General features: G+C 43.7%; 1 protein-coding gene across 4 annotated transcripts in view; it reads left to right on the top strand.

Moving 5' to 3' along the window:
- Nucleotides 1–15,324, top strand: part of SHROOM2 (shroom family member 2) — an 82,793-nt gene extending 67,469 nt beyond the window's left edge. For 3 of the 4 annotated variants that reach the window (XM_087428491.1, XM_087428493.1, XM_087428494.1), the window contains 2 exons: nucleotides 5,962–6,234; nucleotides 12,501–15,324. In XM_087428491.1, coding sequence (XP_087284617.1) covers nucleotides 5,962–6,234; nucleotides 12,501–12,767 — 540 coding nt within the window. In that variant the 3' untranslated portion in view covers nucleotides 12,768–15,324. The remainder of the gene's footprint in view (nucleotides 1–5,961; nucleotides 6,235–12,500) is intronic. The other variant, XM_087428492.1, reaches the window with a different exon arrangement.
- The last annotated feature ends 2,327 nt before the right edge of the window (nucleotides 15,325–17,651 follow it).

The raw sequence follows: 17,651 nt of genomic DNA on the forward strand, positions 1-17,651 counted from the left end.
GAATTGAGTAGTTGAAATAGTAGTCATATGGCCTGTAAAGTCTAAAATATTTACCATCTGGCCCTTTGCCGAAAAAGTTTGTCACTCCTTAATGTAATACGTCAGGTGGTAAGAAAATTAAAACAGGGTGAAGCATTAGAGAGAGACAAAGGAGTGTGATTATAGAGAGGGCTCTGATGAGGTGATGATTGAACAGAGACCTGGAGCAATGTGAGCGGCAAATCCTGTGGAAGTCGGGGCATGCCAGGGAGGGGGGCCAGCAATACAAAGGTCCTGGGGTGGGAGCCTCCTGGTATGTTGGAGAAGCAGCAGAGATCATTGGCTGGAGCTGTGTGGACAGGAAGGGAGGATTGGTGACAAGGTCAGAATGAGGTCAGGGACTAAAGAGTGGGTCTCCATGAAGTCATGGTAAGGACAGAATTATTGTTTTCTGTGCCAATGTCATTACTACCATATTAGCTTTAAATCTTCATGGCATGTCAGCAGGCCAGAGCTGTGACATCTAGGTGATTACCTATTTTTTTACAGGAAGGACTTAGCATAGAGATAAAGGAATTGCCAAAGAGTTTCAGAGGATAGCCTGTGCTGTTTATTCTGGGGGCCTTCAGCTTACCTCAATAGTCAGTACCAGGAAAAGAAAAGGAGGGAACCAGCATTTTATGAATGTTTCCATGTGCTCAGCACTTTGGAAAGGGCTTTCACAAAAACTACTGATTTTTTTTTTTTTTCTTGATAAGACCTTTGCAAAGGATTATGTTGAAAGTCTGCTTGTATCGTTAGTGATTTTAAAATGTTACTGTATGACTTCAAATATGATAGACAGATGGGTTCCAGAAGAAATATTGTGACCCATGCATAAAGGAAAATGACTTTCAATTTAGGAAATGATAGCTTTTTGGTTCAAGGAATTAAAAAAGGAAATGAAAAATCAGTTTTTGTCGTGGGACTCTTAGAGGCCCTGTATCTGGCTTAGGGTACCATTTGCTTTATTCTGGTTGCATTTTCCATTTTTTGAAAAATTATAATAATGGGGCTGGCCCCATGGTGTACTGGTTGAGTTCAGTGTGCTCCGCTTTGGCGGCCTGGCTTTGGATCCTGGGCACGGACCTAAACCACTCATCAGCGGCCATGCTGTGGCAACATCCCACATACAAAGTAGAGGAAGATTGGCAACAGATGTTAGCTCAGGGCGAATCTTCCTCAGCAAAAAAATGAAAATCAACAATCAAAAATGTTTTCAGTTACTCTCATAAAATTAAAAAAATGTACAGTTTAGACACTTGTCATTCAGCCCACCCCCCAGATGTAGAGAACTCCGTTCCTTACAGTCCGCCTTTGTTTCTCGTGATATGATGAATCTGGGAAGCAGCGCCTTGGTGCTGCGTGCCTTCTTCTGTGCCACGCTTTCTCCATTTGCTTTGGGAGGCACAAGAGGCTGGGATGCCACCTCACCATAAATGGCTGCTTTGGGATTGAGAGGAGTCACCGTGAGCTTGCCTCCTGACAGCCTACCCTGCCTACTCACCCTCAGTTCGATTAAATTCTTAAGCCAACTGACTTATTTTTTCTTTTTTTGCTAAGGAAGATTGGCCCTGGGCTAACACCCGTGCCCATTTTCCTCTCCTTTATATGGGACGCCACCACAGCGTGGCTTGACAAGCGGTGCGTCATTCCGTGCCCAGGATCTGAACCTGCGAACCCCGGGCCGCTGAAGCGGAGCATGCGAACTTAACCACTACGCCACTGGGCCGGCTCCCCACTGACATCTTTAGTTCAATAAGCATATGTTGGGGAATTTCACCCTAAGCAGCAAATGCTATAAATCACAGCTCTCTGTGGTGTTAGTGACTCGGTAATCCTGCTTTTCTGCTTGATTTGACACACAGGCAACTGGTGCATTCTCTTTTCTCCCTTCTTTCCAACACCCACAAATTTACAGTGTCACCCAGTTAGGCAAAGTGTGCACAGGGGGGAGGAGGAAGGGAGCGCTGTGCACGTGCACTTGATTGGCCACTTAATGGTAAAACAGCAAGACCCCTAATCCCACGTGCCCCAGACATTCTCAGAGGGACCACGGCTGTCATGATGACAGCATCACTGGGTGGTCATAGAGCCGAGTGCCGAATCAGGTGACCTCCTGTCTTAGGAGAAGACGGAGAACAGAAGCCCCCAGGCTGGGATGCGGTTAGGGAGTTCTGGGGGCCGGTAGGAAGCATTACACTAGGAAGGCAAAATACGTTTCTGTACCTGGAGCAGCTCAAGTAGACTGGTCAGAAGCCGCACTGGCTGAGGTGTGGGATTTTTCAGGAGAACCAAAGATGGCTGATTGGTTGAAGTCTGGAATCGGTGAGGGCTGTGGATTTTTCCTGGAACCCAGAGCAAGGTGCAAGGCCCAGAGAGAAAAGACCTCGTTTGCCCTCTAGAATGGGACAAAAGGTGCGTGTCTGTGGTGACCCAGGGCCCACCCGAACAGAGAAGTGAGATGCAGCTGTGCATGTGCTGGGAGACTTGGAGCCGGCCTCTGCCGCCGCATTCTCTTATCCAGGGCCTCCTGGAAGGCCACGTGCTGCAGAACAGAAGCAGACGGGCTCGTGGGCCGCTTGGTCTAATGTGGTGAAGCCTTCAGCACCCTGGCTGGTGGTGATGGCCACTGATTTGTGTGCAGCCCTGGGCCAGATCTCTTCTCAAAATCTTTGAAAGCCAACGTCTGCACTTCGTATAGTGGCCCTTTCAGGATGAAGGGGAAAGTGTTTCTAATACAAATTTATGCAAGACATATAAAGGAATTTGGATTCCTTCCAGAGCGCCCAGTTTCAAGTTAGGCCAGCTGATAGTGTAGGTTTTTGAAGGCACGTCTTTGTGCATTGGCATGAAATCTTCATTGTGATAATTGTTGGAGAAGAATGAAACTGAAAAATTACCAATCACACTGGCTAGGGGTCCTCAGCCATCCGCAGTCATCTAAATTACTTGCCAGGATTGGCAACAGGCGAGAATTTGGAAAGTTCTCCTTCTCTGTAATCTCTTTTGTGCTTTTCCCTCAAGTAATGAATATCTAAAATGGCCACATTCTCAGCTGTGGGATTCGAAGTTGATTTAGACAGTCTCTCCAGATAGGTAGGTAAACAGACACACAGATCCACATGCGTGAATGCACACACACATATACACACTCACACTCTGAGAGAAAACAGCAAAGAAATCTAGATGCATACAGTCAAATTACTAAGGGAAGAGAATGTCTTGACATTCTGAGCAACTAACACCTGACCCGGAAAAGCCAAAAGCAATTTGGAAATTCCTCGTGGTCTTTCTTAGGAGGAAAACCGTGCTGATTAATCAGCAGTGAGGATGGCAGGCCTTTAAGACTGCTTACCATTTTAATCTGCCGGATATCCAGACCTGCTGATAAACCTGAGGCGGATGGAACCTAGAGGAGGCAATGCCCCCATTAGAGCTTATGCCTTTCAAATTTGTAGACTTTTTTTTTTCAACACATAAATGGTAGATGGAGGTTCTCTTTAAAAGCATCATCCCGAGACAGAGATCACACGTGGCCGGGTAATAGGACACAGAGGGTCCTGCACCAGTGGTTCCCCATGTCTTTGCTGCAGTGTTTGACTTTTCCCCTTGCATAGCCACTGGGATCGGGGTGGTTTCTACCTGACTGTAGTTTGTGAAATCAGGGCGGCTTCTCATCCCTGACTTCCGGTATTGCTGCTAACCGCTATGGACAGGGCGCTTACTGAGTGCCAAGCATGAGTAAATTTTGCGTTATGTATATTTTACCACATTAAAAAAATGAGTAATTTATTTATATTTTGGTCAAGTTGAAATCAGGAGGTTATTCTAAAAGACTGTTTTAAGTTCCTTGACATTTCTTTATTTGTCTTAATTTTTTTAAGCACTTTCCATACGGGGAGGTAATTCATCTTCGTGTCAGTCCTAGAGGTAGGGGCTGCAGTTCCCCTATTGAGCTGTGGACGGGTCCTGGAGAGCCTAATGCGACTTTGCTCCTTCCAGGCATTTTCCTTCTCTCCGCCAAGCTCTGCAGACTCTCTCTGGGGTCCGAGTTTGTAAACTGCCCCCAGAAGGGGTGGAGAAGGGCTGACGGCACGGCTGCTTTCCGTAGGTCCACTGTGCAGAAAACAGTGCTGTTATTACAGAGTGAGCTTTAAAAATCCTACTTGGACTTGAATATTCAAATTATTTTCATCTTCATTTTGGTCTGTGCACCTGAGCACTTCTTCAGTTTCAGCCCCTGCCCGTGCGCTAGCCCAGTGGCGTGGTGGCATCACAGCCCTCGGTAACTGCCGTGTTGACGGATGCGAGACTGGGTGAGCCGAGCGGATCTCGTGTGGGGCTGGTGGTGGCGAGAGTCCTCAAGAGGACAATGTGTGTGTGTGTGACTTTTCTCCTAACCATTGGCTCTTCATCATTCCCCATGTGGGGGCAAACGACCCATTGAATCTGCTGTGGCTGCATTTAAGGGCAGAGAGAGGTCCGCGATCATAAGATGGTTTTTCCAGGGCACGGCTCACCTGTGGTACTCCTTTTGAGCCGTTCTTATAATTTTTCTCAAATGTGATGGTAAAGGAAGCGGGTGATGTGCTTTGTCTGCTACTCAGATCAGACCATATGGTGCCACCTCACTTCAGAATGGTGGCCGATTTAAAGGTCTTATATATTTCGTTTTTAATTTTTGCTCTTTAAGACTTATTTACAGAGATTGGATTGGTGGTTACCAGAGGGGAAGGGGGGAGGGAGGAGGGTGAAAGGGATAATTCGGTACATGTGTGTGGTGATGGGTTGTAATTAGTATTTTGGTGGTGAACATGATGTAATCTATGCAGAAATAGAAGTACAATGATGTACACCTGAAATTTTTACAATGTTATAAACCAATGTTACTGCAATAAACAAAAAATTTAAAAAAATAAATAAAAAAAATAAATAAAAAAAAATAAATAAATCAAGAGCTGGCGGGAGAGGAGAATGGAGAGTTAGTGTTTAATGGTCAGAGTTTCAGCTTGGGAAGATGGAAAAGTTCTGGAGATGGTGGTGATGGTTGCACAATGATGTGAATGAATATCCTTAGTGCCCCAGAACAGTACACTTAAAAATGGGTAAAATGGTAAATTTTGTGTTATGTATATTTTACCACATGAAAGAAATGAGTAATTTATTTGTATTTTGGTCAAGTTAAAATCAGGAAGTTATTCTAAAAGACTGTTTTAAGTTCCTTGACATCTCTTTATTTGTCTAAATTTTTTTTATTCTTCTTCTTTTTTTTTTTGCTGAGGAAGATTGGCACTGAGCTAACATCCATGCCCATCTTCCTCTACTTTATATAGGGTGCCTGCCACAGCATGGCCTGGTAAGTGGTGCATAGATCCATGCCCAGGATCCAAACTTGCAAACCCTGGGCCGCTGAAGCGTAGCGCACAAACTTAACACTATGCCCCCGGGCCAGCCCCTTTGTCTTAATTTTTAATTGCTAATTCTTTGTAGAGGACACTTGTTAATCATGGAATTCAGTACTGGACGGAAGACTCAATAACTTCTGTCCATGTAAGTCTTTAGATTGGGAACTTCCAAAGTATGAAGTGCAGACTGTCACCTAGGCCCTGACAATCCTCGCAAAGACACAGGTGGAAATGAGGTTCAGTGTGAGAGCCCTGAGGGCCCGGTCCTGTTCTATCTGACTGACAGAAAGGTGACGCGATCAGAATAGGTTTATTTTATTTCTCAATTAAATGCCAATGATTTAACCAGGAGTCATTATCCTTCCCCTGGTCTCGTAAGTCCTCTATTATTTGATGGTACAAAATAAGCTCTCACCCAGTTCAGCTGAATGCCACACAGATCACCTGTTGGGACCATGCGGCACTGCTGCAGCTCATGCTGCCAGGTTCAGGGTGATGCTAATGAGTGATTGTGTGTTGCCCTGTGCCCCCACAGCAGGAGCTCATCGAGAGCATCAGTCGCAAGCTGCAGGTGCTCCGGGAAGCCCGGGAGAGCCTGCTGGAGGACATCCAGGCCAACAGCGCGCTTGGGGACGAGGTGGAGGCCATCGCCAAGCAAGTCTGCAAACCCAACGAGTTCGACAAGTTCCGGATGTTCATCGGGGACCTGGACAAAGTGGTGAACCTTCTGCTGTCACTGTCAGGCCGCCTGGCCCGGGTGGAAAACGCCCTCAATAATTTGGACGACAGCACTTCTCCTGGTGATCGGGTAGGTACAAACTCGTCTGACCTGGACATGGTGGGGGTGGGGGGTGGTTTTCCTTGGGGTGTCGTAAGTTAATGCCGTGAAGCCTCACATGGTTCCTACAGCGGCCTGTCCGCCTCGCAGTGCAAGATGCTTTCGAAATGTTGAGGGCTGCCTCCCTCCCTTTCCTTGTCATGGAGGAAAAAGTCCTGCAAAGAAGCAGCGAGCTGACAGCCGTGATGCTCGGGGAGAACTGGGGATTCTTTTTCACATCGTTTCATGTATTCCCATTGATCATGACTAATAGTTGTCTCTTCCTAGAAAACAGTCCTTTTAACTTTTCTTAACCATGCGTAAGTGCTTACGTGGAGCACCCACTCCCTGACAAGCTGTGAACACCATCACTATAATGGTATTTATTATAATTGCTGCTTTTCTTTAACAAGAGTGCAGCTGGCAGTCTAGAGAGAGTCAAAGGACGTGTCTAGCTTTTCGCCCTTTCCTGAGGTGTGCACCTTGGGACATTTCTTAGTGGGTCTATTTTTCAGTTTTTTCACATGGAAAATAATATCTACCTTATTGGCTTTACTTCATTAAGTCAAATATCAGTAAAATGTCCAGGTTGGTTCTTTGCACATAATAGGCCTTCAAAATGATCATCTTTATTATTAAGACATTGTAACCTGTATAAAAGGGGAGCAGAAAAGGCAGCCCTCCCCCTTACTCCAGGTAAGAGTGGTTTCAGGTTACATAGAAAGATTTTACAGAGTGTAGCTTTGAGACTGTTGCTCTTCTGCGCTGAGCCAAGTCGTTAGTAACTGTCATTGAACATACTATGTAAGGGTTTAAAAAGTAACGGCGTCTTTGGACCCTGGTCTCCTTGGGTTATGTTTATATTCCATTTTGCTGTTTTTGCTGTCTTTGCCAAATTTATCTGAAAGAACTTAGGAAAATAATATGAACAGGAAAGAGAGACTTATTTGTACATAAGTGAAACATTAAATTCTCAGGTATTGATTTAAATGAAAAAATAGTATTGTCTTTGCAACTTGGCTCACGTTTCATCCATCTTTCCCTCCCTGTGCGTGGAAATGGCAAAGGCTTATTTAGCATTTTGGGGAGATAGAAGGAACCACAACCCTAGGGACGATGCACGTGGTCCTCCTGGGTACCAGGCTCCGTAGCCCTCACTACATCCCCAGGTCCGTTTTGGAGATGAGGCGTGGATGGACTGTTAGTCCCCTTGGCTGTGCCTAGTTGATGAGGCTTCACTTTCCTGGACTCAAAGGGAGTGTTTCATTGCCATGGGCAGCTGCAGCGCAGGGGGCCTCTCCAGTGTAGCTGGCGTGGGATGAGCATCTCTGTGTCAGGCAGCTGAGGCTGGGGAGGCTAAGGTTTTCAGACAGACGTGCTAACGTGTTAAAAAGATGTGGAGTCACGTTTTAGAAGGCTTCCTCCGTCTTTCCAGGTAGAAAGTAAACACGTGAGCAGATGGAGATGTGAAGTCCTCCCCACCAATCTCTGCAGCTTCCAGTCACCAGTGAGCCTGGCTGATTTTATTAGCCTGAGCTGCATTTCCAGAATCAGTTAATGTCTGTTTCCCTTTTGGTTGGAATGAATTGGCTTGGCCTTCCCTTTTTCCAGGAAAGCACGCTCTATCTTTGTTGCACAAGCACAAAGATCAAGGTGTCCCACAGAAGTGGGCGGGTTACCTGGAAAGGTTGTGCGGTCAGGGGCACTTCCTGGAAGCCGCACGCCAGGAACAGTTTCTGTTTTCAGCCAGTGTTTAATCACAGCAACAGCTTATCTTGACTGAGCTGTTTCTGTGTGTTGGCCCTTTGCAAAGTGCTGCTGCATCGTGGACGCTCACATGTGGCCGTTGCTAAGCGTCTGTGGTGGAATAACTGAGTGGCCCTTCAGGCGCTCCTGTAGAAATCAGAAACACACCGAGGAAAGGAGCCCCTGGCATTCCCCCGCTGACATTTGGAGACATTGAATGCATTCCTCTCTTCCCTCCTTAGTTCTCATTAAACTTGGAGATTGTAGGCAAAGTAGGTGCATGATCTGCAGACAGAGAGAGTGACTGTGAGTGCTGCGTTTTGGGAATAGGGTTGTCTGTGTCCCCCAGAGCAAGACCCTTGTAAGGAGCGAGGGAACCTACCCCACAGCCCTGTGTCTCTCCTCCCTCCCCCGCTCCCTCTCGTCCTCTTCTACAAGTCCACTCACAGGCTGCTTCTCCTTCTGCCAGAACGCTTTAGAAATCCTGCCCTGGAATCTCTTCAGAATCTATTCCTTTTGCCCACTTTGCCACAATATTGACACAGAAAGGCCTTTAACACCCGTAGAATCCCTAAGTCCTTTGCACCTTTTGAGCATCTCAGAGTTCTGTAGTGTTTAGTCCCTTGGTTATTCTTGATTACTCTTCTCATCCTGGCTATTTCTGTTAGCCATTCAAGGCTGGTGGGAGGGATTGGAGGTGGGAGAGGTGCTTACGGGAGGGCTGGGGCTGGAGCCTGCTGCACCCACAGGGTGCGTTCTGCGCACGTCCCAGGTATTTCTGCGCGGATCTCATCAGATCTCTGGTCCCTAACTTTGGTGGCATCAGGGTCTCCATTGCACCAGCTCCTGGAGTGGCCGGTGTTTTCAAGGCATTGGCCAGAGCCCCTGGTTTAGCCCTGGTCCTCAATGGGCTTGTTTCTCTTTTTTTTAATTTATTTATTTTTATTGCAGTAACATTGGTGTATAACATTATATAAATTTCAGGTGTACATCATTGTATTTCTATTTCTGTGTAGACTAGATCATGTTCACCACCCAAAGACTAATTATAATCCATTACCACACACATGTGCCTAATCACCCCTTTCGCCCTCTTTCCTCCCCGCTTCCCCTCTGGTAACCACCAATCCAATCTCTGTCTCTGTGTGTTTATTTGTTGTTGTTTTTATCTTCTATTTATGAGTGAGATCATATGGTATTTGACTTTCTCCCTCTGACTTATTTTGCTTAGCATAATACCCTCAGTGTCCATCCATGTTATCACAAATGGCTGGATTTCATCGTTTCTTATGGCTGAGTAGTATTCTATTGTGTATATATACCACAGCTTCTTTATCCATTTGTCCCTTGATGGGCACACCTAGGTTGCTTTCAAGTTTTGGCTATTCTGAATAATGCTGCAGTGAACATAGGGTGCATATATCTTAACACATTCACATTTTCATGTTCTTTGGATAAATATCCAGCAGTGGAATAGCTGGATCCTATGGTAGTTCTATTCTTAATTTTTTTTGAGGAATCTCCATACTGTTTTCCATAGTGGCTGCACCAGTTGGCACTCCCACCAGCAGTGTATGAGAGTTCCCTTCTCTCCACATCCTCTCCAACACTTGTTATTTCCTGTCTTGTTAATTATAGCCATTCTGATGTGTGTGAGGTGATATCTTGTTGTAGCTTTGATTTGCATTTTCCTGATAATTAGTGATGTTGAACATCTTTTCATGTGTCTGCTGGCCATCTATATATCTTTTTTGGAGAAATGTCTGTTCAGATCTTTTGCCCGTTTTTTTATTGGGTTGTTAGTTATTTTTGTTGTTGAGATGCATGAGTTCTTTATATATTTTGGATATTAATCCCTTATCAAATATATGGTTTGTAGATATCTTCTCCCAATTGTTAGGTTGTCTTTTCGTTTTGTTGATGGTTTCCTTTGCTGTGCAGAAGCTTTTTGGTTTGATGTAGTCCCATTTGTTTATTTTTTCTATTGTTTCCCCTCCCAGTCAAACATGATACTTAAAAATATGCTGCTAAGACTGATGTCAAAGAGCGTACTGCCTATGTTTTCTTCTAGAAGTTTCGTGGTTTCAGGTCTTCCATTCAAGTCTTTAATCCACTTTGAGTTAATTTTTGCCTATGGTGTAAGATAATGGTCTACTTTCATTCCTTTGCATGTGGCTGTCCAGTTTTCCCAGCACCATTTATTGAAGAGATTTTCCTTTCTTCATTGTATGTTCTTGGCTCCCTTGTCGAAAATTAGCTGTCCATAGATGTGTGGGTTTATTTCTGGGCTTTTGATTCTGTTCTCTTGATCTGTGTGTCTGCTTTTGTGCCAGTACCGTGCTGTTTTGATTACTATAGCTTTGTAGTATATTTTGAAATCAGGGAGTTTGATACCTCCAACTTTGTTCTTTTTTTTCAGGATTGCTTTGCTATTCAGGGTCTTTTGTTGTTCCCTATAAATTTTAGGATTCTTTGTTCTATTTCTGTGAAGAATGTCGTTGGAACTTTGATAGGGATTGCGTTGAATCTGTAGATTGCTTCAGGAAGTATGGACATTTTAACGCTGTTAATTCTTCCAATCCAAGAGCATGGAATATCTTTCCATTTCTTTGTGTCTTCTTCAGTTTCTTTCAACAATGTTTTATAGTTTTCCTAGGTATTTTGTTTTTTTGTGGCAATTGTAAATGGGATTGTATTCTTAATTTCTCTTTCTGCTACTTCGTTGTTAGTGTATAGAAATGCAACTGATTTTTGTATGTTGATTTTGTATCCTGCAAGTTGACTGTATTCATTTATTATTTCTAAAAGTTTTTTGGTGGATTCTTTAGGGTTTTCTATATATAAAATCATGTCAGCTGCAAATAATGACAGTTTCACTTCTTCCTTTCCAGTTTGGATCCCTTTTATTTCTTTTTCTTGCCTGATTGCTCTGGCTAGAGCAATACTATTGGCTCGGGCCAATACTATGTTAAATAGAAGTAGAGAAAATGGGCATCCTGGTCTGGTTCCTGTTGTTAGAGGGATAGCTTCCAGTTTTTCTCCATTGAGAATGATATTAGCTGTGGGTTTGTCATATATGGCCTTTATTATGTTTCCTTCTATACCCATTTTATTCAGAGTTTTTATCATAAATGGATGCTGTATCTTGTCAAATGCTTTCTCTACTTTTGTTGAGATGATCATAATGATTTTTATTCTTCATTTTGTTAATGTGGTGTATCATGTTGATTGATTTGTGGATGTTGAACCATCCCTGCATCCCTGTAATAAATCCCACTTGATCATGGTGTATGATCTTTTTAATGTATTGTTGAATTCGATTTGCTAGTATCTTATTGAGGATTTTTGCATTGATGTTCATCAGTGATATTGGCCTGTAATTTTCTTTTTTTGTGTTGTCCTTGTCTGGTTTTAGTATCAGGGTAATGTTGGCTTTGTAGAATGAGTTAGGAAGCTTCCCCTCCTCTTCAGTTTTTTGGAAGAGTTTGAGAAGGATAGGTATTAAGTCTTCTTTGAATGTTTGGTAGAATTCACCAAGGAAGCCATGTGGTCCTGGACTCTTATTTTTTGAGAGGTTTTTGATTACTGTTTTGATCTCCTTACTGGTGATTGGTCTATTCAAATTTTCTATTTCTTCTTGATTCAGTTTTGGAAGGTTGTATGATTCTAAGAATTTATTCATTTCTTCTAGATTATCCAATTTGTTGGTGTATAGCTTTTCATAGTGTTCCCTTATAATCTTTTGTATTTCTGCGGTGTCCATTATAATTTCTCCTCTTTCATGTCTGATTTTATTATTTGAGCCTTCTCTCTTTTTTTCTTGGTGAGTCTAGCTAAAGGTTTGTCTATTTTGTTTATCTTTTCAAAGAACCAGCTATTAGTTTCATTGATTTTTTTCTTTTGTTTTCCTTTTAGTCTCTATTTCATTTATTTCTGCTCTGATTTTTATTATTTCCTTCCTTCTACTGATTTGGGGCTTTGTTTGTTCTTCTTTTTCCAGTTCCTTTTGGTGTACTATTAGATTGTTTATTTGAGATTTTTCTTGTTTGTTGAGGTAGGCCTGTATTGCTATAAACTTAGAACCACTTTTGCTGTATCTCATAAATTTTGGCATGTTGTATTTTCCTTTTCATTCGTCTGCAGGTCTGTTTTTTTTTTTTTTTTTTTGACTTCTTTGAGTTCTTTGTTGACCCAATCATTGTTCAATAGCATTTTGTTTAATCTCCACATATTTGTGGCTTTTCCGATTTTCTTCCTATAGTTGATTTCTAGTTTCATACCATTGTGGTCAGAAAAGATGCTTGGTATTATTTCAGTCTTCCTAAATTTATTGAGACTTGATTTGTGGCCTAATATGTGATCTATCTTGGAGAAGGTTCCATGTGCATTTCAAAAGAATGTGTATTCTGTGGTCTTTGGATGGAATGTCCTGTATATATCTACTAAGTCCATCTGCTCTAATGTGTCACTTAAGGCCAATGTTCAACAGGCTTGTTTCTCTCTCCCCACAGCAATCGTTGCTTGAGAAGCAACGGGTCCTCATCCAACAGCATGAAGACGCCAAGGAACTCAAAGAGAACCTGGACCGCCGGGAGCGCATCGTGTTCGACATTCTGGCCAGCTATCTCAGCGAGGAGAGCCTCGCAGACTATGAGCATTTTGTGAAGATGAAGTCAGCCCTCATCATTGAGCAGCGGGAGCTGGAAGATAAAATACACCTGGGTGAAGAGCAGCTGAAGTGCTTGTTTGACAGCCTTCAGCCCGAAAGAGGCAAATAAGAGGGCCCTCCCTGGCGGAGGACAGAAACCGGGCCTTTGAGCTCCGTTCCTGAGGATGCAAGCAAAAACCCCAGCCTGTATTTATGTCCCATAGAGAGAATCCTTCGATAGTGAAATGGCTGGTAGAAAAGCAATAACTTCCATGTGTTTGGGATGATTTATTTAATTTTTTAGTTTCCCTTTTGAATGCCGAGCAGAGTGGCTCACCGTTAGCCGTTTTCCTTTACCGGTAACCACACGTGGCACGCGGCTCTGGTGAATGGCGAGTTTCCACAGTATAGACTGTGAACTCCGCTCCCGTAGTGCATGCGAGTGGTCATTTTCAGTGGTAGGTCTGCCCTTCCTCCTGTCTTCACGTGCTTGAACCAACCACTCAGGAAGCAACCAAGTGAGTCTTTTAGGTGCATGAGGGGGAAACCCTGGCTCACGTCTTCTCTTGTGATTCAGCCAAGGCACGGGCTGCCATGTTTTGTTCCTGTTCATCCAACAGTGTTGAGCATTTGTTGTCTCTATCATATAATGATGTTCTCTGACGTAGTAAAAATCATGATGATGATGACGATAATTTATTAACATTTTGGAAAGGTGAATAGTTTCCAAATGGTTAAAAACCAACTGTGAAATGAAGAACCCACGTGTTGGGTTCACTCATTCTAAAATTGCCACTTAAAGAAATAGTGTGCATGCTTTAAAACACTCACACAGAAGGCAAACAGATAGCTTTAGTACTCCTTACCTGATATTACAGGTCAGATGTTTTCCTGCAAAGTGAAATTACTTGGGTAAAAGTGTGTCCAGTAGTAATGTGCTTGCTAGATATTTGTTTCATGAGACCAATAAGATATTTCTTAAATTACTTTTTCCCCATAACGTGTGTTTTGTGTGTGTATGGTCATTAATGATAATTGGCTGCTTTTCTCTTTTTGCCTCTTTGTCTGTTACCATGCCATGAGGGCCACGTTCCATTTACTGTAAGAACCCTTGTTCTGGTTTTTCAGAGGTCCTGTGGACTGTGTAACTCCTAAACTTGGTCTTTTTGTGCCACAGCATTTCTGTGCTCTTTTTACTGGTTGAAATTGCAAGATTCTAAAGAGAGTCTATTTACTAAAAAAACATTGTCATGCTGTCAATTTCCAGTGGACAAGTCACAGACTGGGAGAAAATAATTGCAAATCATATATGTGAAAAGGATTTGTATCCAGAATGTACAAAGAACTCTCAAAACTCAACAGTAAGAAAGTGAACAGCCCAATTAAAACAAGGGCAAAAGATTTAAATAGACACTTCACCAAAGAGGATATATGCATGGCAAATAAGCACATGAAAAGAGATTCAACTGCCAGCTGCTGGGTTATAACTGACTTATTTTTATCTAATCGTTGTAGAGCTGGTGTCTTTCCTCACAAATGCTCATCTGATTAAATGCATGGTTAGTGCACGAGAACCCCTCCGATCACTTCACATCAAGGTAATATTCAGACATTTGTTTGATCTAGGGATCGTTGTAATCTTCATTCCCTCTTATTCCCATATAAGAAGTTTTCCAATGGGTGGGGGATGTCCCTTTGTCAGCCGTGACCGCCGCCTTACCAGAACACACACGCACACACAAATGTCTTAAAGGACAGGTGTCCGCACTGTGTGAGCCAGAGGAGTGAGCTGGACTCCTGAGCCACTGTGTTGATGGCAGTGCCCTCCATGAGGGAGTCCAGACCAGCCGGCTTCAGTGATGCAGGCAATACACGCTCTTTTTGGCAGCCCACCCACGCCAAAAAGATAAATGCCTTTTCCAAAGGTTTTATTGCTATGAAATTAAGCTATTTCTGACTTGAAAAATCCCTGTTCTGCCAATGAAGTGTCTGCCTCCTTTCCACCTGGTCTAGTCACCTGCTTTGAGGACTGGTCGCGTCAGAAAAGATAGAGCTGGCTGTCGACGGACCTCCATCTTTCTCCCTTGGGGAGACAACCCCAGTAATTTCAGTGTACTTTGTTTTTAATTTAGACGATGCTTTTTATCTGTGATTTTTTTTTCCCCTCAAATACAGTATTGTGATCATTTTGATGATATGTACGTAAAATGTGAATAATAGAATTTGTGTGTCTGTACCCAGCCTTTTGATGTCTTTCAAGGACTTTCTCTTATCCATAGCAATCTGTAGTGCTCGAGTGTCCTTTTAGCAAAGCACATATAATCACCACTGTCCTGTCCATTCCCCTGTTTGCCTCTTAAATGTCTGGTTAGCGAGGACCCAAAGATTCCAGTGAGTCGATGTACATAACTTTGTATATAGTTATATTATTGCAGATAAAAACAATCTGGTGCTAATGTTTTGCCCTTGGCATCCAGGTGGTGGCTGATTCCTCCCCCTCTGTCATTGCTCAGCTGTGGAATGCTCTGTATAGCGAGATTTCAGTCAGGGGTATTGCCTGTTGCTTTTATCCTGCAGTCCACCATGGGAAATGTATACAGATGTCATGCTCAACGCTGACCACTTACCTCTCAACAGATCATCCTTCTCGACTGTAACAAAATAAATAGTGTCTTTGAGTGAATGGAGCACGTCTTTGATTTACCTACATGACATCTTTTTTTTTTAAATCAGGTATTATCACCATATGTCAGATTCTTAAACCATTGATGAATTGTGGGCTTGATGATATGGATGTATGTGTGTAACTATTTTGCCACTCCAGTTAAGGCCAATCAGTTTGCAGTCAGGAAAAAGTCGGGGACACAGGGTGTATCAGTTAGCTGTTACCACAGTAATGCTGTGTAACAAACCACTATAAGATCTCAGCAGGGTACCGTGAGAAGTATTTCTTTGGCTTATGAATTTGTCCATCAGCAGGCTGTGCTCCATGTGCCTCTCATCTTCCTCCTGGACCAGCAGTCTGGCCTGGGCATGTCAGTGGCAGATGCACAAGAGAACAAGCCTAATCACAAAGGTGCTTTTCACATCTCTGGTCGTGTCATACCTGCTAACCTCCCATTGCCAAAGGGAATCCCATGGCCAAACTCCAAGTCAAAGGATGTAGGGTGTGCTCTACCCCTTCAGTAGAAGGAGCCATAAAGTCACGTGGCAGGGTGTGGACACGGGGACGTGTGAAAAATTGGGGCTGTTGATGGACTCCATCCCCCAAACCGGTGTCTACTAATACGGAGTAGTGCTAAGGCGTCCTGGACCCTGAAGCCAAGCCACGTGTTATTTGCTAGTCATATGGCTGTGAGCAAGCAACTGAGCCTCCCCAAGCCTCAGTTTCCTCTTTTGTAATGGGAGAAGAGCTGAAGTGAGATCAAGTGAGCTAATATGTGTTCCTGTGCTTAGAACGTGGTTCACGCCTGGTTCAGAACAGTGCTGTGTGAGTGATCGCCATGAGTTCTCTCTCCATCATTCTAGTCTGGACCTGGAGGAAATGCCTTCCTTGCCTCAGAACGAATCTGTTGAAACCACCCAAGAGACAGTAATTTCTTTTGGTTGGTAGGATTAGAAATGCTTCTGTTCTGGAGCAGATGGTTTGTGGGACCTGAAGGTTAGACAGTTGAGAGGGAGGGATTCTTTTTAATAAAAATTATTCAAAATTAGAGAATATTTAGAATGGGAAAAATTCACACAAGTTACAGATTTTAAAAAGTGGACAAATACCACACACATTTTATTTTTATTTTTGGCTTCTACCAGGCTACTTCAGCTTGTCTTATTTGAGTTCTGAAATGATCAGGAAACTAATACACAAGGGCAATTCAAGTGCGGTTGCATGCTGCTGCTGGGATGTTGGGCTATGCGATTGTCTGACCCACCGATCCTTGTGCCGCCTTCTGTTACCCAGTGATGACAATGTGCAGGGTTTTGTCCCCAAGCACTTGAGTGCTCAGGCTGATGAACTGCATTGGTGCCACTTTTGTGTGTGCTTCAGTGCGGGCCCATCAGATTTCTTCAGGACAAGCTCTGTTGGGTGCACTTGAGACACAGTCTAGGACATGGGGACCCATCAGACATTTGCGGCATTTTCAGCCCTCTTTGCTGTACTGCCACACATCTGTACCGCACAAGCACAGGCATTCTGAGTGTGCGTTTTTTGCGTTTCCCATTAAAAGAAAACCAGTGCACGGTGTGTTTATTCTTGTATCTGCTGTGTCTTGAGTCACAGCGACCCACATAAACACAGCCCACTAAACCCAAGCTGTGTTATCCCCACTCTGCTACCTCTCAGCCAATCTCCTAAATGCCCGGGGTCGTTCCAGTGCCGCCTGAGACAGGGAGTGAGATGGAAAGGGAGGCAGAGAGGAAGGGATGGTAGACGTCACTGAAGGCAGTGAAAATAGCTTTCTCTGGCAGATTTCCCTAAAGCATAGGACTGTGGGAGCACATTGCTGGATCCTCCCCTAGGACCTTGGAAGCCCGTCCCGTAAGAGACCCTGAGGCTTAAGCTTTATGAGCTCCTACCAAATAGCGTTATCCAACCGAACAAGGGCCATGTCGAGGGGTGTTCCCTGTACAGTTGACCGCACCGGGAGTGAAACGTATGGATGTTACACGTAGGGTGCTCTAAGAACACAACCTCCCAAAGTGAGGGAGATTCCTTACCAAAAAAAACAACAGTTCTCTTAAAAGATGCGAAAGTGATGAAAGATAAACCAGAGGAGCAGTTCAAAGTCAGAGGAAACCAAGGCAACCTGACCACAGACTGCAACGTGTGAGCTTGGATTGAACCCTGGGGCAGAAAATGGACATTAGTTGGAGGATTGGTGAAATTTGAATAAGGTCTGTAAGATCATAGTATCGTGTCGGTGTTAATCTGTTGATTCTGGTCCTTGTACTGTGGTTATGTAAGTTGTTTCCATCTGCTAAGTCTGGTGAAGAATATGTGGACATATTTGTGCTA

Source organism: Ceratotherium simum, unplaced genomic scaffold (genome assembly GCF_057802395.1).
Source record: "Ceratotherium simum simum isolate JZ-2026a unplaced genomic scaffold, ASM5780239v1 HiC_scaffold_57, whole genome shotgun sequence".
Lineage (NCBI taxonomy): Eukaryota > Metazoa > Chordata > Mammalia > Perissodactyla > Rhinocerotidae > Ceratotherium > Ceratotherium simum.